The 24,263-nt window shown below is 37.2% G+C and overlaps 1 protein-coding gene across 22 annotated transcripts in view; it reads right to left on the bottom strand.

The window, feature by feature from the left end:
• Positions 1–24,263, bottom strand: part of LTBP1 (latent transforming growth factor beta binding protein 1) — a 205,960-nt gene that overhangs the window by 120,143 nt on the left and 61,554 nt on the right. For 10 of the 22 annotated variants that reach the window (XM_065058017.1, XM_065058007.1, XM_065058009.1 and 7 more), the window contains exon 5: positions 9,875–10,042. In XM_065058017.1, coding sequence (XP_064914089.1) covers positions 9,875–10,042 — 168 coding nt within the window. Of the gene's footprint in view, positions 1–9,874; positions 10,432–24,263 lie in introns of those variants that run through there. The other 12 variants (XM_065058025.1, XM_065058026.1, XM_065058027.1 and 9 more) reach the window with 5 other exon arrangements.

The raw sequence follows: 24,263 nt of genomic DNA, 5'->3' as shown, positions 1-24,263 counted from the left end.
TTTTGTGCCTTCTTGAACTAGGTTAGGACTGTTATTAGCTGAGGTTTCCCAGTCTGTCAGTGAAGAGAGGCTCACCCAGAGGGCCACTCAGCCCACCCACAGGCCAACCTGCCACAGGTGTCTCTCTTCACTGATTCCTAGGATCCTACTCGGGCACCTCAGTAAGATTTGGTGAGTGGGATGAGCCCTCCAAGTTTTGATCCAAAGGGTCTGTGAACACCTATCCACTGCATCCCATACCACAGACATCCCTCCAATAGAAAAATTATGTTTAGAATAGAAAAAGAAAAGCCACTAAAATCCATTACTTGCAAACATCGTGAGACTGCTCTCTGATTACTGTAGCATTACCACAGTGCTCATTTTTGTGTGAAAAGAATTTACAAGAAGAATAAAGTAGGAAAAGATTCTATCAAGTGGACACCTATTAACATACGAAGTATAGCTTATAATCCAGACCTTCCTGGACTAGTTAAAAACCATGAAAACCATGAGCTATCTAAGATTTTCTGGCACTGGCTACATCACAAGAAATTGGAAAGTTTTCTAGGGAGTTGACCTCAAGGAGATGACACAATATGAGAATATTGGGAAGGATATTATTCAGAGTTTGAGTAATAAATTAGGTCATTGGAGACCTGTGAAAAGCAAGAGACTCAAATCTTGAAGTTCTCTAGGACGAAAGGAACAGAGTCAGTGCTAATGAGTAGGAAGGATAAAGGTTACTCTGCAAAGAATGCACAGTTGGAAATCCATTTAAAACCACATATATTCAACACTTCTCATTGTGGTTCCTTTAACAACACAAAATAGCTGTATAAATTGTTGCACAAGCTGTGTAAACTTAAAATACAGTCAGTGCTCTGACTGGTGATGTCCAGTCCCAAGCAATTAAACCCTGCACCCAGCTCCCCTGAGCTGTATACAATGTCACTGACAAACTTCACGCTCCAGTGAGGTACCTGACCCTGCATGCCAAATGTGTGCAAGTACAAAAACATCCCTTTGCACCCCTTGTCACAACTGACATTCTATTAATTTCCGATAAAATTGAAAAAAAAGATGTTCTAGCACCAACTTACAAAACATCTATTTAAACAGACTGAATTTAATATAATCAAACTGTGAGACATGATGGACACATACTAACTGCAAAAAGGTAATATTACAGCTTATGTTATGAAGCTGGTCACCTTTGGCCCCTGTACCAGCAGTCTCCAAAGCAGGGTGTGTTCACCCCAAGCAATGTGCAAGACAATCTACTGGGATGCTGGAAAGAAGTAAGTTTTGTCAAAATAGAGTATACTTCCTCTTTATTACAGCCATTTTTTATCTATTTTAAAATGTACGTATATATGATATGTACAGTAGTATGCGTATATAATTCATAAATATATATACATACATATATAGGTATATATGCTCAAAATTTTTTTATGGATAGGGATGTGCAATAGGACCACCGTCCTATACAATCTGTGAACAGAACCTGTCCCTCTCAGGGGAAGTCAGAGAACTTGTGTTCTTAAATTATGACATGACAAGTTGCTGAAAGTTCCCCTAAACTTGAAGTATCTGAATAATATAAAATATAAAAATCTGACTTCATAGCTCAGCTTATCAGCTTGAAACTAAACTAAAAATACAACCAACATGACAAAATAACAAAGTATTTGGCTGAATAAAGCACAGATGAAAAATACTCTCTCTGTGACTGGGTTTCTTAAAACTCAAAACCCTTCCTCTACAAGCAGCAAATACCCAGTTTTCCTTCTATTCATTAACTTGCATCCCTGAAGACTTTTACGTAAGAGATTTGAAGAAAAAAAAAAAAGTTTAAAATTCCCATGGTGTTCAGCTTGTTTCACATCTGTAAATCCCTGGTTGAAAGTTCAGTTTCCTTTTAACAGTTCAGATTTTTTATGGACACATGGAAAACGCAAATAACTTAAAAGTGTGCATAATGAAAATAAAGTTATTGTTAAAAAAAATAAAAATAAATCCAGAAATCTCAGTGCCTCTACACTACAAAACAGGCCTCTCAATTACTGCGATACTCAAGTCTCAGATCTACTTATAGGTGCAATGGATAGGTGAAAGTCACACAGCCTCCACTGTGCAGACAGCAGTATTATCTGGAGCAGAATAAACAAAACCAGATTATAGGGTAGAGAGGCTGAACGGGGAAAGACTGAGAGCAGCAGAGCAGTGATAGCTGCTTGCTTCCTTCTGATTGTGTCACATCCGAATGGGCATACTAAATATAAACCAATTTGCTAAGAAATCTATCCATGATAAATGCCGTATTTTAACCAGTAAAGAAATTTGTCAGACTCTTCTGTGCTTACAGAATTCAAAGGCAACTTTCTTCTATTTTAAGTGAAAACTGGCATATACTTGATCTTCAGTGAGGTACGTGCAAAGACATTTAGTTTAGCAATAACAAAATTATAGCTGTAAAAGGTAGTGTGTTTATTTGAATATGCAACAATGTAATCATTCAAATAAATGCACTCTTAGTTCTCTTTTTACAGTACTCCAGGTCAGATGTACAGAAAATAATCCCCAGAAATTAAAACCATATACAGCAAAATAAAGCATTATGCATGTTAACTTTGTGTTCTGTTTTGCTTCAATGTTGAGGGAAACATATTCCATGTGTTTTTGAATGGCTGCAGGTGTGGATTTTGTACCATTTCCATTTGTGGTTTTTCCTATGACGGCACATCCAAAAACTGTGTTCTCTGTAATATACAGTTTGTTGAGTGCTTTGAGAGCAGATGGACTTTTGCGTCGCAGTGATGGTCTGAAGTCCTTAAGGAGAGCAAGGGAGTGGAAATGAGTTGCTAACAGGCTTGTGTAAGTTCAACCTCATGAAAATCATCTGGCTGAACAACATATTTTCTTTAAATTAGCACCTGACCTCTGTTAGAATCAGAGGAAAAGAGGTCAAATTTGAATAATTATTTTAAGATTATGAAGAAACAGATCACAGATGCTGTAAGTTGTATGGTAGAAACCAGAAGTATTTGTTGAGGACAAGTACTGCTAAATTCATGGTGGAGAGAAAGCATTCCTTCTGAACAGATGTGGATACCAACAACAAAATCCTTAAGATACAATTTTTCTTTATAACTTGAGTATAGCTGGCCAATAATTGAAAATGCATTAAAATCCCGAGTGCTTCTCAGACTACAGAACAGTACATTTACATGATAGGGTAGAACTTTAGGCCACTAGTGGTTCAGATTAGGAAAGCCTACACTATACTACCTGGATTAGAAGTATTATAAATGAATTCATTCTCCTGTCTGCTCAAATTTACTTTCTAGAACAAAGGGAGAATGGAATAAAGGAGTATCTGTTAAATTGATGCTCATGACAGGTGGATCCTCCCAAATTGTTTTGCATCGGCTCTTCAGGCTGGGAAATACCTTTTTCCTAGTATCTTCTATAAGGCAGAGAATGTAAACAATTAATAAAATAGTTCCATCATTATTTGTGGTTCTTTCTATTTTAGTCACTTAGTCCAGTGTCTGAGGAAAAATACTTGGCCTTCCTTCTGCTACAGCTGTCACAATGCTGCTGCATGAATAAATATTTCAAGCATGGCCATCATTTATACAGATTAAATTTCAAATTATGAGCTAAAGCAGCGAATAAACTCCAATGTCCTGATCCTTTTTTTTTCCCCGAGACACACAGACTCTGACAGACTGACCAACTTCCCTGATGACTGTTGCAGTAGGCTTACCAAGTTAAGCTTTTAAACAAGTTTTTTGAGAATTCTGAAATTTTCAAGTGTCTGCCAGTGTCTGTTAAAAGAAAAAAAAAATATTTCATCTGGCAGCAAAGAGAGCATAAAACAATAAAGCTTGACAAGGCAGAAATGATAATTACTGCAGGAGCAGTAGAAACAAAACTTTTACCAAATAAGGCTACAAGGTACCCACTACAGAGACAGTGAAAAGAATACACTGATAATACTGGGGGAACAGCAAGGTTCTTACATCATAGCTGCTTCAGAAAAGCATGATACTATGGCAAGTTCAAGTGCAAAAAACCAAGGATATCTCAAAGTAACACTTTACTCTTACCCACAGAGAATACACTACTAAAACCAGGCTATGAATTATTGCATGCTGTTCTTGAGCTAAGCTGTTATTCTAGAAATAAGCTCCTCATCAATTAGGATGTCTGAGGGAACACAAGTTGAAAACCAAAGCATTAAAAATTATAATCAATTATTCTCAGTTATATTACCAAAAGGAATTAAAAATCCCTGCATGACATTTGTTATCAATTATTTTAAATCCCCTGTTTGAGAAACTACATATACATCTGCGGCACAAGTTACACGGATGAGACACTATGCATCATCTAGCCAGGCTGACACCATTCATCTAGTAGTAAACACCACTTCATAACAGAGAAGATGTTGCCATTCTAGCAACTGTTATTAAACCCAGTACAACAACAATAAAAGAATAAAATACAGTGAGCAGAAAACTGAACAGTGCACACCTCACGCCAGAAGAGTCTGTAAATTCTCACAAATCTACACAAATGCTTTTACAAACTGTTGGTCTTTAAGCCTGCCTTCCCTGGCACACAAGCCCTCATATGTCATCAAATTTGCCCTCCAATATTATTTACAGTAAATGTCCTTTCACACCAAACAGTATTGATAAATCTTCCTCAAATATCATTATCTTTTAGTACCTCTTAAACATAATAAGTATGTGTAGTATGTATCATACGGAGCAAAGAAACAACAACTTTTTTACATAACAAACAGCAGAAAGAAAGTCCCATTTGTTACTCCTAGATTTCCTGTCATACAAAAAAACAATAAAAACGTGCTGGCTTGCTTTTAGTTCTTTGCCATTTTTAACCAACACAATTCTTCGATAATACCAGAAGTGCTTTAATAAAAAGCAATGTTAACTTCTACAGCATTGATAGAAATTCATGATTGTGTATATCTGAATAAAATTCAGAAATTCTATCAATTTTTTTTGTTAAATAAAGTATTTACATTTTCACAGTTCTAAATAAGTATGCTCTCCAGACTCTTTGCTGGATAGGAAATTCTGTTAGAATAAGAATTGCATAGCATGTCTTTTTAATAAATTTCAGGAAATTCTGTTAGAATAATAATTGCATAGCATGTCTTTTTAATAAATTTCCTTTGAATAACCTATTGTTTTAAGATGTACTGGTCAAATTTCCTTTTATTACTTTCAACAGAAGACCAAATAAAATTTGAGCAAAATGTTTATGGTGCTTCTTGGAAGTTTCTGTCTATACATAATTGGGAACTTCTGGTCAACCTCAATTATCCAAAAGCATTTGTACAGTGTCAACACAGTAAACCAGGAGAATTTGTTGATAGAAAATTCCAATAGGGGAAGTGCCAAAATTCAATAGGCAATATAATTCAAGCATTATTGCAACAGGGTACAAGAATGCAGTTCACTGTGATCCATGCTGAAAGCTTTAAAATTTATTATTAAATAAATGTATCTGGTCCTTCAAAATAGGAAAGACCAGATATATTTTCACTTTGGACACTATTTTGCCAAATGACGTCTGGTAGATCCTCTTTAACATTTCATAGATGAAAGGAGGATGGATAAACACCATCTCATTCTCTTCTAGTGTCACAAGGAAAATTGGCTCGCATGGACTGCAGGCCACAACATGCACATCTGGCACCTTTCTCAGCATCAAGAATTCCCTACAAAGACCAGCGAAGCTGTAAGAGAAACACACTAACTTTCACTCAAATTCAATGAAACAAGAAATAAAGGGTTCCTGAAAATCTGCCCTTCTTCTGAGAGAAAACACACAACCAAATATTCCCTCATCCCCATTAATGGCCTAAGTAAATGATGGTTGCGCACAGCAAAAGGAGGAAGGACAATTGCCCAGGTTATATGAAGAGGGATCATAAGAAAAGGGGAAGGGAATGTTAAAAGAAGAGATAGTGATGAGCATTAAAGAGTGACATAAAAGGGAGCAGCAGATCAATAATACTATCACCACCTCTGCCACAATCGTCTCCTATGGTCTTGGGAAAGAAAAAAATCTTTAACTCTCCCTGGTCTCCATCTGCAGAATGCTGCTATTTTGCTGTTTGACACAGATACTGCCATGTGCTCAGACAAAATTTCTAAAGAAAGATACACACTCCCACTGAATAGCACGCTACTCTATCTTCTCATTTATAACAGTTTGAATGAACCGCTTTAAATGAGATGCGGGGCTGGCAATGGACAGTGAATATAAACCTAAGTATTAAATGACCGCTTCCTTTACTAAGTTCTGTCATTCCTGTGTAATGAATGAAATGGGGATCCTGTGGAAAATAAATAAAAAAAAAAAGTAAAGCTATAATTAAATACATATGTATAAGTGGGGGGAAAAAAATGAGGAGCATGAAGAACATTAATTTGGGCATTTCCTAATTCTTTACTGTTTCATTTTACAGTTACAAATTAGTCGCTGTCCTCCCACTTCTCACAGAGAAAATTTCTTTCAAAAATAGGTATTTTGGAATGTCAAATAATTTTGAGGGGAAATAGGACACATCACCAAGTAGCTTCAATGGTGAATGAGACAGAAACCTCCTATGTTATCCTATATGCATCCTTTTCTATGCACATATATCGACCCTGTTTTACAAGCCTCTGTAGGTATATCAGGACTGAAAAACCATACAAGCTGCACATGTATTAGCCCAATAGAATAATGAGAATCATCTATTCAGCAAAAATTCCCACTCAGATTAAATGCTTTCCTTCTCCAAGCCAATGAAATATTAGAGGCTGGTTAGTTTAATTGTGCAACATATCCCATTCACAAAGTGAAACTACAACACCCCCCCCCCCCCAAGTTTCACTGAAGCAGACCAGCAATCAAAGAGATCCTTCCTTTTAAATACCAAGCTTTCACCACCTTTAACTGAAATACTAGAGCTCTTCACGAGAACAGCCAAAATCTCAGCTACCTGAAAAGCTACATTTCCTCCAATCTGTTTCTCGTTGTGGGTTTTTGTTTTTAATGGCTTATTCATATCTTATAAAATTTTCAGGAAACAGGATTTGTTCCTTGCCTGGACTCACTGGTACCAAGTTTCAGCTGAAACGACAAACTGAGCAAATTTTAAGAATCTGAAATAACCCATGGAAAAACTTGAGTAGCTTTAGTACAGGCACCACAACTTTATCTCTCTGAAAATAAAAAGCATTTACAAAGTTCAGCACAAAGTTTAGAACATAAACACAAAATTTTACTCTGGTTCTTTAATAGAAATAATGGATTCTTAATAACAAAGCAAAGTGATGGGTAACTGCAACCTGTCATTAGAGAATCTAAATTCCATCTTGTGTATTAGAATGCTGCTTCTGCTACAGAACGCGTTTAGATTCAACAACCTAAAGCAGTTTCCTAATTTCCCCACTTATAGTAGGTATCTATTATTAGTAATAGTAGGTAGTTCTCCAAATAGGGCATGTGAATTTAACTTTTCTGGTTTTAAGGAAGAACAAATACTTAAAAAAACATACTGAAAAAGAGCTGTTCATTGCTTTAAGTATGTACTTTCTGACACAACGTTCTCTTTCATGGTTGCGCTTTTAAAATGTCAAATCATCAGAACAGGAATTTCCATGCATTCTGGATAAACAGTAAGGAAACAAGTTTAGAACAAGGACTTAAAAGCAAAACACGTAAGTAAAACATAATGCAGATGTTAAAAATATAACAAAAATAAATGATCTCAGAAGACCCAAATTATTTCTGCTTCATGTATCAGGAGACATCTCTATCAGCACAAGCCTAAGCTAACAAGAGGCACCAGAGAACAGACAAAAATGTTTCATATTTTTTTTTTAAACATTATTTCAGCATATATTTTAAACCCCAATTCAAAAGCTCCTGATCAGTGAAAACTCAGTCTACAGGTGTAGAATGTCTCCTCTCTGGTTATTATGAAGTTCACTCACTACTTTTAACTGGAGAGCCACAGTTCAGACCTCTTTCTTATTCCTTTTCTGTAAAAACGACTATACTTAGAGCTGCGGCAAATGCTTTTGTAACAGGGAAGATAGATAGCTACAGGCAGGTTAAAAATCCCTATACATGTGTAGCAACTTGTTTTTATACATTTTTAAACATAACGCTCCCCTATCTTTCCATCAAATACTATTACAGGCTGCTTTTGTTGAATATTTCCAGCAGCCTGTTGTACACAGCACATCAGGAGCTGCATGGACTGTAGCCAGGAAGGAAGGTGTGGAACACGTCTTCACAGGTCCATTTCCACTCTCCAAGTTTTCAAGTATTTGAGAGAAGGTCGTGTTACAGCACAGATTTACATAGCAGACAAATTACATGACTGCTTGCTCTCAGCATTTCATAATTTCAATACAAAATTAGGTCAAAGGAAATGGGGAAAGAATAACCCTATCCTTCCACAGCAGTCAGAAAATCAAGCAAAAAACTTATCTACGGTTCTTGCCAAAACATTGGTAAAAATCTGTATTGAAAGTAAACACAAGTTTAAAGCATTTGATCTACCATCCTCGACAAAATCCTTTTCTTTTTTAAAATCTCAGAACAACCATTAAAAAACCCCAAAAAAGTGCTGTATTGCTTTTTCAAAAACACTGGTTTTACAATCATTAGCCCAAAACAGATATATATTTTTAGAAACATGCATATTATCAAGGAATATGTTATTAATTTCAAGGGCTTGGACTCAGTCTGATCGTCTAGTAAGAGCGTTAAGAGAGGGAACTGCTCTTTGTAGTGTCTGTCTGGGTGAAAAGGAGAATAATTTGGAATAGCTTTTCCCCCTTGTCAGAGCCTGAAATATAGTGTACTTTACAAAGGGCAATATTAGCCAGCCTCAGCACTGCCTGACATTATGTTTATACTAGACGGAGGCTAAAATTACAGTGTTCGTATCTGGCATTTTTTGAGTACAAATTGGCAAAATAATTAATTTTAAAAGGTTTTTTTAGAAAACAATACTACGATCTTTTCAGGGTAACATAAAATACTTTCCAAGAGCACTTAAGGATATCATAATGTGAAACAACAAATTTAGAAGTGTTCAGGTACGCATCCATATATGTGTATTGCTCTTAGATTACACAACTAATACAGTACAGTTAAAATATGCTAATCATTACCCTAGATGGCTTTCAGGATTTGTTTTGCCACAGTCGAGCAGTTGTAGGGTTTAGACTGGCATACTGCTGATACTTATTGAGCAAGCAGAAAGAATAAACATTACAGAGAAATGACTGGCTTCAATAACTTCAATTAGACTTAACATTATTTCAGTTTCTAAAAATGACAAATAAGAAATCTGATTTGCTCTCAGCAGCAAGAAGAAGTTTTAAAGCTAATGTGTTTTTAAAAAGGATTGTAGTTTTAAGGAACTCCTGAATAATTTTTTGAAGAGAGATTCACTGTGTTAGCTAGATTTTATGTGCATTTAATACCTATTCAACAAGTAAATGAGGAAACAGAACTTCTCATGGAATCTGACATTTTCTCTGTTTAACAACACAAAGTCTGAGAGATGAATTTTACCAAAAGCTTCAGTTTAGTATGTTGTAGCCCTGCAGCTGACAACTCAGATTAAAAATATGGGAGTTTTTTTTCTGTGACACAAAAGGAACTTTTGGGACCATTTCCGAAGGATACCAGAAAGCTTGTCTAACATACAATGGTTCCCACTCAGCCCAGCCCTCCAAACAAAGAGTAACAGATGCACAACTGGTATTAATAACAAAACATCTCCTCCCTCTGTTAGTCAAGAGAGGACAGCTAAGGACAAATACAGTTTCAGGGTACTTACCTACTCGGAAGTTAGTGGCTGTCAGCGTGTCAGCAGCGTGGCCGTTTTCACTAATGAGGGTGGTGGTATTTCCCTTCTCACAGTTGTTCTGACAGTTGCCTTTGGTACAAGTCACTTTACAGATGCTGGGTGTAAAGACCACCTTGATGCGACCAGTGTGATTTCCCACTGTCAGCGGAGGCAAAGAAAAAAAGAAAAATAAACAGATCACTTTGGTATCCATTGATTTCCCTCAAAAAGTTTTGGGAAAAAAAAAGGCGGGGGGGAAGAAAAAGGCGACAGGTCTACAGGAGGAGGGCAGTCTGCAGTGCTCTCTCTCATAGATCTCCAGTGGTGTCTCTGAAACAGGAGTAGGAAGCTTAGCAAACAGAACTCCGGGATCCGCTCCAAAACCACATTTAAAGTCAAGTCACTGGAGTGGGATTAGTAATCACAATGCTGCACTTTATTCACAGGCAGACAAAGAGCAATACCAAGGGCATGACAGCTTAAATAGCCAACCCTGACAGGCAGATGTAATGTAAAGAGGCTGGCTGTGCACCTAGGGGTGAATAAACTCTTGTGTCCTCCTGCATACTTTTCCTGTTTCTGCACTTATTAAGTCACTATTTGTAGCTCGATCCCTGGAAATGTTTTAGGCATGCGGCATGTCTGAAAACATCTGTCTCAAATCTCCTGGCACCCCAGCCCGAAGTGGTCAAACCTTGTGACGCAGCTGCCTGGACCCATTTTTTCACAGTTTTTTGGCACTATTTTTCCACAGGGATTTAAGTATTATAGACTGAGCTTTGCTGTCAGCCTTTGTTAAAGCAATAAATAGCTCAGAGAAAAGGGTAAGTATCAATTCTTTAAAATACTGGTTCTGAGCTCAGAGATAAAAAATAGCTAGATTCTCTTTTTTTTTTATACACCTCCTTACAGTCATTTGAAAAACTTGAAAGTAACAAACACTGAGAAAACATATATTGATTTAAGTTCATTAGAATTACTTCTTGTTACAGAATTTGATTTAAAACCAGATGTATTTGATTCCACAGCTAACAGCTGAAGACAAAAAAAGATATTAAAACTATTTATTAGGAAAATTAGAGAAAAAAAACAGATTCCATTTGCAATTATTTAAAAATAAAACAGGTTGTCCTCTGCAGACTTACTAATAAATCCAGTAAGTTCTTGTAAACACACCACAGAATACTTTCATACCAAACCTAATAATCCCAAGAAATGATGCACAGAAAGAGTAGGATCTCATTCTTCCTCATGTCACAGAAATAAAAATGATACTTCTCTAACCTAGTTTATTGAATACCCTCTGGACAAACATTTTTTTGAAAATCTCTAGAAAATGAAGAAAATCTTCCCACTTCAAAAGAATATAAAGCCTTCTTATTTCTGGCTCTTCATAAACAAATTAAAATAATTGTGCCAGCTGTTTTGTCTACAGTGAAGGCATTGCTCTATTTGAACAGCAGCTGTAACACAGATGCTCCCACCTTATTCTCCTTAAACAATAGCTGGAAAAAGCATAGCCCAGACAGATGCAGGAATAAAATATTTTAATTAAAGGCTAGTATTGTGATTTTAGTAGATTTGGAACACACTCTGGATTCCTCAGTGCCAAAAATTTCTTACAAAAATTATTAATACACCTTTCCCTATGAACAGACATAAGTGGCTTGTGAACTGTTGACGCTACAACTTCTAAGATTTTCTTTTGTTAAGCACAGCTTCACAAGCAATACTGCCATATTTGTATTTTTATTTGCACAGTTCTATATATATACATATATATGTATATATATTTTTTTTCCTAGAAAAGCCCAATCCATTTTATATTTTGTATTTTCAGATGTTTTAGTAACATTTTTCCTTTAGGATGTGATCTAATTAAAAAAACATGGTTAGTTGAGTCACAAAAGTCAGTCATACCTACACTGTAAAAACCAGTGTTGGGGGACCCACACAGGCTTTCCAGCTTAAATTAAAAAAAAAAAAAAGGCTTTGCCAATACAGATGGAACTAAACCATATTCTAATTCTTCTTCACAGTATTCTGTACTACATTGTTGAATGTTGAGTTGTATTTGTGCACAAATTTTGCTAACAAAAAATAATATTGAAAAAACATTGAAAAAACTCTGTATCATAATTCCTTGGTAGAAGAGATGCATTAGTACAAGACTGAGTGGAAATTGTGAATTTGTGTCTCATGCATTTTGGGTGAGAAAATGTTAGCATCTAAGTTTTGGAATAATGACATAGGAGCAGCAGTTGAACAGTACCTTCAAAAACACAGGCCACTATCTACAGATGTAAAGAGCATCCATGAAAGAATATCTAAATGAAGCTTTTCAGGAAAGTAAGAAGTCTGAAAAACACCATAATGTAAGCCTTAGCCCGTACAAATATTCAAATCATTATTCAGCAATGGTTTTGCACTATAACAAATTCAATCCTTACAGAGATAATTCTGTTTTACTAGTTGCAAGTAGGCAGAAATAAGACAGCTTCATATTCTTTTAACACGGGAAGATTTTCTCCATCTTTCTCAGATTTATGAAAACTATAATGAAACTATTATGATGTTCTTCTTGCCTAGCAGGCCACAACTTCTACCTTTCTCAATGCTTCTGGAGACATTTCGGAAGGATGCAAAGCTCATTATGGCCTCCAAGCTGAAAACTGACCAGTGTATGAGGAGGTGGATTCAAAGCAGAGACATTATCTTCCTCCCTTTCCATAGTCGTACCTAAGTAGACAGTACCATCCTCACACATCTTAAGATTCAGGGACCTTAAACAGTGAGTATAACACAGGCAGATTTAAATTGAAAGCAGACCACAAACCCTTCTCCTGAAAGGAAGCTTTCGGCAGAAACTCTGCAAGGTTAGACACTTGGACTTCCTTGAATCCCTCCCTTTTTTCTCTTCTGTAGGTTGTTCTTCCCCCCGGCCCCTTTTATCCAAAGAGGGGATGATTTAATTCTAAATGAGAAACTATATATCCTTCAATATCTCTTAGCTGGTTTGGCAGTATTAAAGTTAAAAGCCACAACCTCAAGCTAGAAGAAGACCATTGCTGCTATACTCTTGACCTGTTTTGGTTTTAGGCTAGTTCATAGTGAAGAAAGACAGTACATTTTTAAGGTAGCATACAGATTATTTTCCTCTTTAAACTCCATAAGCTTTACTGATGATGCCACTGTGACTCGGACATGACAAGATCTGCAACTTAGATTATCTCACATTCATTTCTGGAAAAACATGATGGTGCTACAGCACTGCAACATACCTGGAATCATTATTTTATATATATATATAGACAGAAATTTATCATAAACTCTTCAAAAATTTTAAAAATGTGGAAATGAAACACCTCACTCTGCCCTTAAGTATAACAACAGACTGAAGAACTACAAATTTGAGACAAGATAAATAAAAGAGCCTCATGAAAGACAACAAAAGCAGAAGATACATACACTGGATGAACAGTAAAGCTAATGAAAAAAATGGCAAAACTAGAGATAAATTCAGATTGTTGTTTTAATAAAGGTAGAACCACCAGGATTACTAATACTGGTTAAAGCTCCATCCCTGAGCTAAGCAGCAAATTCACAACAAGGAGACTCAGCGAACTGCACCATCATCCTGCCTCATAGTCCAGGCTCGCTTGTACCCAAGAACTCCTAGATACATTTGTCAAAGTAGATCAGTGGAAGAATGTACCCATAATTTCCAAAATCTGTGAAACTCTTGTGAGCCAGTTTAAAAAAAAATAAAAAGCCTGGGTAAAGTGATGTGATCTTTAGTTGAAAATTGGCACCACATGTAGGTGATTTTCTTTCCATCTCCGTAAGTCACTATGATATAATATTATGAACACAGCAAGCTCATGCTGTGATAAATTTATGATTAAGCAACAACTGCAGGAGAAACAGAAAATATAAGCAAAAAGATTTCTTCATAGATTCCCTTCTGCCACTACTATCCATCACAACAAACTGATTTTTTTTTTTTTCCTGCATTAGCTTAAAAGATGAATGAGCTAAGACAAGGCAGGTGGCAGGTTTTAAGTCCAGGTGGTCACAATAGCTCTCATAGCCATGTCTGGGCAGAGTTGTATAAGGGGAAGAAGTCCTCCTCAGCCTCCTGGGTCTCTTTGTCTGTAATGCTACTCCACCTTCGTGTCTTTCTAGAAGAATTTCTATAAACACATTTTTTTTTTTCCTTGGTTTTACAGCTGCCCTCACAGCTCCAGCATTCTGCAAAGATTTAACTAGACAGTATTCAATAGCTGTAGTGGATCTCAGAAGATTTGTGGCATGTCCCTGCTTTGCAGGAAGACAATGGGCTAGCAATACTAGTGAATGTAGAACTGGTATTCAGTTAAAAAGATGACTACTCTATACGGTCTCATAGGTCAAACAGGACAAAGAGAATATATTTTAATGTGTTGAAAAAATGATTTTATTGTGTCTATGACGTTTTTGTGCTTCACAGTGATCTAATCAAAAGGATTCCCAATAAAAGTCACAAGCAGTGGCTTATACTGTGGACTCAGCTGGTAGAGCTTATGAATGCCTGTCCCATAAGCCTTGCACAAAGCTTCTTTCTGATTCTACTTTTAGAGGTGTTTGTGTTGGTTTTTGTTTGGTTGGGTTTTGTTTTGTTTTTAATACCTTCACTTATTACAAATATCCTGAGGCAAATCTCCTGAAGAAACAGAACTAAGCTATCTGTAGGCTTTCCATTAGTACCTTCAAGAATGACATACGCTACTCTGTTTTCATGACACCTTACTTCTGCACTGAACTCAGTAAGGTTTCATACGTATATCTATATGGAACTTCTTCAGACCTGAAGATTCTATCTTAAAATTTTATTCTCTTCCCAAAGCCAACAGATTATCTCAGGCAATTTCATGTTTTCAAGTGTGACACATGAGAACTTTGGAATGAAAATCTATCTTATCAAATCAAAACTGATAAGCTTTTAAATGGCAGATTCAGCATTTTAAATTCTCAGATGACCAACTCCCTCTCTTTTTTCTTAATTAAATGCTGACTGAAAAATAAAAAAAGGACAGAAACAGAGGGAAATGAGTTATTTCCTAAAACAGGTGTCTCCCAGTTATTTCACTAGTCTACCTGGTTTAGTCCTTACTACCTGATATGCTTGTTCAGCCAAAAGGAAATCTGACGCTGCATAAAAATCAGCCATATAAGTAAAATAACTAAGCTTTTAGAACTATTGTAGAACGACCTTTTTATACTTTTAACTTATGTAAAATATTTTTTTGACAATATATGGGGAAGTTCTGTCTTATCACCACTTAGTCATCCATTTAAAGCAAACAATAAAAAAACAACCCAAAACCTAGTTCCCGAAACTCAGAACATGCTGAAACTTGGCTATTATAAATCTTCGGTATATCAGTGTCTAGAAGACTTCTGAATGCTAAGAAGGGAAAAAAAAAACCCAAACAAACAACCAAACAAAACAACAACAAACAAACACATTGGATTCACATACAGACCAGAGACAGATCTTCCTTAAATTTCAGATTACACATTGAGAGGAATACAGCCCTTCCTAGACATAGAAAGAACTGAAAGAGATTCTGAGAGATTATCTTATCTCCCCTCTCCTTTTTCCCAACACAGGATGGAACAGCAGCATTATGCAAAAAGCTTGTCCAGCCTATTCTCAAAACCCTTCTATTACAAAGATTCCACAGCCTGCCTAGGGAACGTATTCCAGTGCTTCAGCCTCTCATTATAAAGTTATTCCTAATACCTAACCCACATTTCCCCTGTTGCAATTCAAGTGTATTATGGCCCTGCCTTACCTGCAGCAAACTCTGACAAAAACTTGTTCCTCTTTGGATCAATTTCTAACATACTTGAAGACTGCTACCCTGAATTTCCCTGAGTTTAATTTTCTTCAGACCAAAACCATCTAAACCTTTTCAGTTTAACAGGCCATATTTTGCAGATCTCCATTCTTTCCCGCTTTGTTTGATTACACTTGGTCCTCATTTTTCTTCAAATACACTGTCCAAAACTAGACAATACTGCAGCTGAGGTCCAGTCAGTGTTTAGGAGAGCAGCTGATTTACTTAATACAGCTTACATAAAATACTGGTATAACTGATTTTCCTTGCCCAGCAGTGCACTACCGACACTTCATACTCAGACCCGGTCTGCAGGCTAGGCCAAAGGGGCAAAGATCTCCCAAATCCCCTTCTGATCTGTTGATATGGCTGTTATCCCAGTGAAGCAGATGTGAAACATTCTTTACATGACCTTAGCAGAGCCGAACTCAGCCTTTACTCTGCTCTGAGCATGGGAGCAAAACCTTCTGCATTCAAACCTCACCCATTTGAAAACCAGGCAGAATATGAGCCTTATTCTTTCTGTAACAGTCACAAGCACAAACAAGTCTGAAAACTACATGGATTCAAGAAGGCAAAGCACAGCTGCTGGGTAATTTAATTTTTGGCTTCAATATGCAATGCCTATCTTCAAGTAGAGTAGTGCATCTTTGCTCTTTTCTGAACCTTTGTTATCGTACACTTTCACAACTCACACCCTGTTCTCTTTTCACAAGCATTAGGAAAAATTAGACATGGCAATAAAATTAAAAATAAGATGATCCAGATTTATTTCATCCAAGATCCAATGCTTTCTCTCATGCTTAAAAGTACTCCCCACAGTTCTGCATGAGGTGAGGTGTATGTGTGCATACCCACCCAGTCAAACATTTTGAACAAGGCAATATGTCAAGCTCCACTTTATTCACCATGTCTAGACAGCTATGGCTACACATTATTGCTATGTAATTAATTCCAGCACTCTACTTTTTGTTATTTCTGTAACTCCTTATTTTGTTGCATTTGTATGATCTTACAGGTATGTCATTAGTTAATACAGTTTAACCCTTAATATTTTGTCACTTTTCAAGTACTCAGTTTTATTGCCTTTATGCAAACCAATGGGACTTCAAAGAGCAAGACATGATCCAGCTGCCTACCATGACAGTAACGGAACAGCGATCTCCCTTTTTCTTTCTGTTGCCATCATTGCTATCAGACACACTTCTCTACACACCTAATTCTGATTAGCTATGTCACTATATCCTCACATCACTTCCTCCTCCTGTCTTGTTTACATACTCCTACCACAATCTTCTCCCTCCAGTCAGAAATGAGCTCTCAGACTTCTTGCTTCTATTGCACTCTTGTTTCTTTACCCTCTGTTTAAGCCCTGCTTGCTTCTTCAGCATTCTTGACAGACAGGCAAGGAAATAATCCAGAAGATTTGATGCTTCCAAAGTGAGGAAGAAGCTAACTGAAAAAAAGGTATCTGGAAAAGCCTTTTTCCTTCCTGATTATCACAGGTTTCAGTCTCTCCCTTGCTCCCTGTTTCAGCATAGAGAAGAATGACTTCTGCTGTTTTCCTCATCACACCCCCTGCCCCCATCTCCCAAAAAAAACCCCAAAAGACAGTAAAAAAAAAAAGTCTATTCTAGGAGAGGCATGTAGCCACTCAGCCACCCTTCAGTTCTTTCAAGTAAGTTAATAGAGCGAAACTTGCTTCATTCAAGTAGGTTTTCTTCATGAATTTTGGTAGATTTTGGCAAACTCTCTGCTCTCTACAACATAGGCTTGTTGTGTTTTATTTTATACGGAAAGCTGTCACAAAGTATCAAAGGAGCACATGCAGGCACAAGTGCTGAGATCATTCTGAAAGACATTCATAACTGTATTTACATGCCCCCAGGAGCCCTTTACTGCCAACTTCTCTTACTGATATAGCCTCTTTCGAGCAAGTCAGAGGAATTCACAGTAACTACAACTACTTTTGTCCTGTGCAAGTTTGTAACATACAAATCACATGGATTGGAAATCTAAGATCTGTCACCAAGTTTTATGAATCACCTTTTGTTTTTCTTGTCTTTTTTACCACTATGAAGATTCTCTATATGCAATTCTCAGGCAACAAACATCATATCTTGAACTACAGCCATCTTCCATGTTTAAATCAATTTTTAAAACTCTAATAAATAGTTGCTAATGAGAAATATAACTATCATTTACCTTTACATAGTTTAGAATGTTCCAGAAAAAGGTACCAACCCAAATAAATTAATAGAGACTGCCATGTGATTCAAGATGTCTGATGGAATAGCCTCAACTCTATTCAATTAAATTTATTGGGGGGATAACTCTCTTAAACTGGCTTTTGTTTATTTCTTTTAAAGGTATTACATGTGGGCTAGATCCACAAATGGATATGATGCTAAAAACCTTTACATTTCAGCCTTGAGTTACACCACTAATCAGTCTGAGGTCTCTTGTGGAAGGGATGAGAGAAGCTAATTGCATGGAGCAAGCAGGCTAACCAGCACACTGAACAGGAATGTGCCCAACCCATTAAACAGGAAACGCTGAGCATAAGGCTGCTTAGTTCAAATGCTTTTAGGGCTCAGATGCATTTCTTTGAAGAACTGGGTGACTCTTCACTACAGCTGGGTTCCAAACTCCGCTATGACTAAGCTGTGGCACACATTAGGGAGCTTAATCCTGCAGGAGAGTTAATGAGGCTTAGTTGATTGTAAGGAGAGGCAGGCAGACACATGCTTCAGCTGCAGGTCTGGGTGGGCATTAAATGAAATATTAGCACCCAGATAGTCTGTCTTCTTCAAACTGAAGCACTTCTGAAACAGAACTTCAAGTTCTTCAAGAGTATCATGCTTGAAAGTTCACATCCGTGCTTCAGGTTTGGGGCTGGAGATAACTCCAGCTGTAAGCAACCCGGCACAGGATTCAGATCCACAAGTCTTTTTAAACTGCCATTCAGGTCATCCAGATTCTTAGGTACCTAAAGCATATCCAGACCTAAAAGGCTTTCACTTGAGGGATAACAGAACACAATCCAAAAAGCCACTTTTAGACACAAACATACATCTAGGACAGAAAGCCAGTCTACACAGTGCTCATCTCAGCTGTAAAGCAAAGCAGCAGCAATGACTTCACAGCCCACCACAAGCAATCTTAAGCTGATGGGGGCTACTGTGGGTAGTGCTGCAGGAATTGCATGCTCTGATAGTGAACTCAGCATCTTTACACAAAAACCTATAGCCACACAGGAGCTCAGGTGGCCGCAGAGGAACACGTTATTAGTGTTACTGACACTTAAGTATTACCCACTAAATACAACCACTACCGTCCACTCTTTCAACAGGACTCCTTCAAGAAGGTCTGAATCAGGCCTTTATACACTGGGAATGAGAGTCATTCCTGCCTGATCTCACTTATCTGAAATTATGCATTTTGCCTAAGGTAATTATCTAGGCTCCCTTGATGATCAGCACAACAGACTTTACCCTGCCCTATGACAGTATTACGAGTCTTAAGTTGGAAGTGTGCTACTTCATTAGAAAATAAATTGTTGAGATAGACCCAGTTTCCTTGTCCCAGCATACGTGACTTCCTTAAATGAGAAACTAACTCTTAGGTGCAACTTGAAAAGTGTTTACCATTTCCAGGAAGAATAGGGAACAAAAATCAAATTAATATTACCTTACTAAGTATATCCACTTAACATTCCATTTCCTAAAAGGAAGCAACTGAAAAGCACTAAGGAAGTCAACAAACTGTAAACAGTGACAAAGTACAGAACATCATGGAATTAAGTTATAAATGAACATAGCCCTATCCTCATGCTGAATCACCATTAAAAATCTTCTCTCTCAGCACTGCATGAAGCCAAGATTTTTTTTCCCCCCCCTTAATTTTTTGAAGGAGGAAAAAACGACGACAGAAATACAGACGTCACCGATTCTGAAATCTCAGTTTCTCTGGGTACAAAAGGACCTTCTCCTTGCAGTACTTTTTGCGTCAACATTTGTTCATCCCTTCTGGCATGGGTGACAGCACTGACAGAGAAGAGCACTTTCACATCTCTTATGAGTAAAACCAGATTTTGCTACTTGCAACAGTCAAAACCAATTCCTGGTATCACAGCAACTCTGGAGTTAGTCTGGCTAAGGGACTTTCAGTGTTTAATTGTTTTTCAAACACGTCATAGAGGTTTTCCCCTACAGAATTTTCTGGAAAGCCTCATCTCTTCTTTTCTTCTTGAGAAATCTTTGGGTTTGGAGCCAATTCTCTTTCATCATAGCAATTGAGATGCATTTGTCTCAGTCTGTGTTTTCCCCTAGCTATAATATGTTTTGAACTCATTTTAATTCTGTTTGCCAAATCATCAATCTGTTTTTTCAACATTTTTCCCCACAATGCCGTTTATCAGTCTTGGCCTCCATATTTTAAAGCATAGAGAGATTATAATTCATTTTTGGGTGAATGTAACATTTAAACTAGTTCCTATAAAAGCACCAACAGCCCTTTCCTGTCACGCAGACATTTAAGTATTGGTGAGCTCAGAGCCATAAAATCTTTCCAGAGTCCAAAGAGAAAAATACAGACATTTTTGGGGGTGCTGATCTACTGGCCTCCTCAATTGTGAGCCCTTTATGGATACACAAACAGCCATGAAGACAGCTTAGAAAGGGTATTGTTAAAATGCCTGCGGCTATAGCATATTGAGAGAAGCAGTTTGTATTTATCGAGTTGTCCTGTCTCCAAGAATTTCAAAGAACTCCATAGTCTTTTATAATTGCTAAATAAACTATGTTCATTTGTTAAAGTTATTTAAATGGCTGTTATGAATGGTCATGCTTTTCAATAACAGTCTGGGTAATGCGCTTAAATGGCAGAGAGGAAAAAGATGCTTTACTAAAATTGTTCAGGTTTTGTCATCAAAAAAGCCAGTGTTGTTGGACCCTGATGCTGACTGCACCCGATTTTTTTCTTAAACATTTTAGAGTGTCCCTGAAAAATTCCCCCTGGTTCTTGAAGAAGAGCAAAGGCTTTACACACACACACACGCAAATGTTTTGCATTTGAGAAAACAAAATAAAAGTCCCCGATGTTTATGTACTTACATCATTACCTTTTTTTGTTTGATTATGTACAACCTCAGCAGCAAGACATGTCAGTTCCCATGAGTGACTGAAGTGAATTTGACTCTACATTCCTTCCAAACAGAATGTGTTGCGACTTTTATGTTATTTCTGCTTTTTAGTCGTCAAATTGTTTATTCTCTTCTTACCCACCCCATTCTGCTGGCTATACCCCACCCTTACCTCCAAATTTCCCAAAGCTTCTATTTAGCGAAGTCACCACTGTTCAACTCTAATATCCATACACATGCATGTAGGCAGAAGTTACAAGGAACACAATGCAACGCTCTAGTTAAGACAAGCCTGTGAGAGAATTACTTTGCTGTTTATGCAGAGCTGTTCCAAAAACAAATACCAAGAAGGGTGGAAACAATATCTGACCCACTGGAGACCTGTGGGAGGTTTTCTCCTAAAGTCAACAGATGCTGAACAGTAGTAGAATGTCAAATCATAAAGATGCGTTTACATGGAACACATGTTGTATCTCTGCATGCATTTTTTTCAACAGTAAAACATTCACGTATTTTACAGCTTTTTACCCATACTTACCAATGGGGAAATACTATTATTATGATGTAAGTGTCACATAGTGAAATCAGAATGGTGCAATTTCACAAAAATAGTTTAAATTGCAATTTCAAAGCGACACCTGGTTTTGCTTTAGTCAACCTATGAAGTCATCAGTGAAACCAGCATGTGTAAATTACGTATGAGCTTAAAAATGAACTTGTCTAAGTTATCAGTGCATTATGCTTTCACTAGTAGGAAAGGTATTGTTACACCAAACTTGTAACAGAGTATTCTGCACCTCACAATTCTAAGTGGTGGGGCATTTTCTTCCACATTAATCTTATTTCATGTATGCAAACATATGTAAAATTATGTTGTAAAACATGAGGCAATATACTGCATCGATAGTTAGAACACTTACATGACTTTCATGTTTGCTTTAGCTTCATCTTTACACAAAGATTTAAATGTTGCCCACAGAATCATGCACAGGTTCTCAAAGTCTAATGCCCATACACACATACTTGTCTGAGGACAGGCCTGTCTCTCAAGGTATCTCAGGACTGATATTTGTTCCAAGTTTATCTATTCCATGTCATAGAATTGAAATTATCTGTAGAAGTCAAAAAAATCAACACCAATTGCAGTTATAGCTGGAAAAATAGTTTTATTCTACAGAACACATCTTTCATAGATGCCAATCTTTGTCACAATGCTAATATGTTAAAATAAAAGGCATAGAAATGCTCAGAAAAAAATAACAGTAACAATGACTTGCTTTGCACCCCACGTTAACTGATAACTACAAAATCCTGAACAATGCCACCAAGTATTATCTGGCTACTGTTTCTTCTCTTCTCTGAAAAAAAAAATTATTTAACAATAAGGGGGAAAAATTAAAAAAAAAAGATCTTGAAGTATTCAGGACTAACTTTCTAGCTTTTGCATTTTAATAAAATTACTACACTTCCCCTCTTTTCCTTTTCAAGTATCTCCACTTTGCCACTACTTATTCCTTTGCTCAATGAAATAAGAGGCTCTGCCATGAAAAGAGACTATACATTTAACAGCACTGACAAAAGACCTTGAGATCATCAGCCACTCCTAAATATTCTCATATTAACTAGACAATCAATATCAACACTGCCACAAGCATTATATAATTTGCAGGAGCTCATCACTCAGTTCAAGACAGGGCTGAGAACTGCATATTGGTGGTTATCACAGAACACCTGGCATGGAATTTCACATCCTAATCTTACTTCACTGTAAGTAACTCAAACATCCCAACCATTAAAATACTGACAGTTGAAGTTAAAGCCAGTTTTTACGGAAGAAAAAGTAGTCTTTTATCCTTGGATTCCATTCTAGCACCTCAAGAAATATGAAGCCACCCTAAACAGATATAGCTGGTCACATTCTAGCTCTCTTGTTTGGGTCCAGCATATACAGTCTTAAACTCTAATAAACACACAGCCCAAACTGCACTCTGTTCTAGCAGATATCTAAACTGCTTCATCAAAAGTTGCAGCCACTGACCCACACCTCGCAAATGCAGAAGTGGAGGCAAAACAGGTAAAGTGACCTTTTTTAGGCTGCTCAAAAGCCCAGTAGCCAAAATTTCAACACCATACAAACAGCCTCAGACTTAGTCCTGCATTTTACCTCTGAGGCAACACTTAAGTCATGGTTGATCTTATCAAGCCACAAAAACTGTTTTAACTGTCTGTCCTTTGAGCATTTAGGAATCATGGGATTTCCAATAAAGGTAAAATGTTTTATTAATGCATTGTTCACTGAGGGGCTTCTTAGAATTTGATAACAAATACTCTACATCTTCAGCTCCTGGCTTTCCTTCCGCTAGTCCTGTCCCTCAGAGTACTGTAAGTAAGAGGAGCTCCAACAACCTAAAAAGAGCTAGAAGCACTGGCTCCTTTGTCTTAAAGCTGCATGGAGTTATATCCTTATGCTACGATAGAAGAAAAAAAATACCTCACGCAACCCCATTTGTTTAGTTGCAGCTTGGTATTTAGAAGCAACACTGAGTGTATCTAAGGCAGACTGACTCAGCCTGAAAGAAGGTGGCAAAAGTGAAGATTTTTTTTTTGGCCAGAATCCAACCAGCAACAGTCACTCCAAGTACTGGGAGAACTATACAACCTAGGATTTGTACACTCTTTGCCAGAGGAAAGGGGACAAAAACCAGTCCCAGTGGCCACTAATATCTTATTTGGATGAAAATAACTGCCATCTGGAAGAAAAGCAATGGTATCCATAACATTCTGTGATTCTGTGATCTTACCTGCAAAAGGGACTATTGGTTGATGTTGACAATGTGATTAAAAATCTTTTTGAAGCTTCTAAGAAGGGGATGTAGTGTTCTGCAAGCAGTATACTTCACCACTCTGAAAGTGTTAATTGAAAGATCTCTGGCTGCTCCCTGTTCTTTCCATTAGGTCCGAGATTATAATTAAGCACCTATGAAGCTATACTTGCAGAAGAAGAAGGAGGGGTTGCATTTAAGTATAAATGGACAGATCATAAAGAGGTGCAATGCAGATGTGCAAGCATACTCATGCAAAGAAACCATATTTACAGCTTTAGAAGGAGAGATTCTTCCCTAAGTCTCCTCAGCAGAACATATGTCTCTGTGCTACAGCAGAGGAAGTCTGTCAGGAGACTGCAAGTACCTCAGGCCTCCATGTTAATCAGTCCATTATTCAACTGCAGGAAATTTTCCCCAAATCAAGCCAGCAGACGCTCTGTAATACCTAACCCATAATTCATCAAGCTCTTCATCTTTTAAGCCAAAACTTGTCCTCAAACTCCCCACACAATGGAGCAGGAGCCAAGGCC

The sequence above is a fragment of the Columba livia genome, chromosome 3 (genome assembly GCF_036013475.1).
Source record: "Columba livia isolate bColLiv1 breed racing homer chromosome 3, bColLiv1.pat.W.v2, whole genome shotgun sequence".
In the NCBI taxonomy this organism is placed as follows: Eukaryota; Metazoa; Chordata; class Aves; order Columbiformes; family Columbidae; genus Columba; species Columba livia.
The sequence above is the reverse complement of the archived record's forward strand: the minus strand, read 5'-3'. Positions and strand labels throughout refer to the sequence as shown.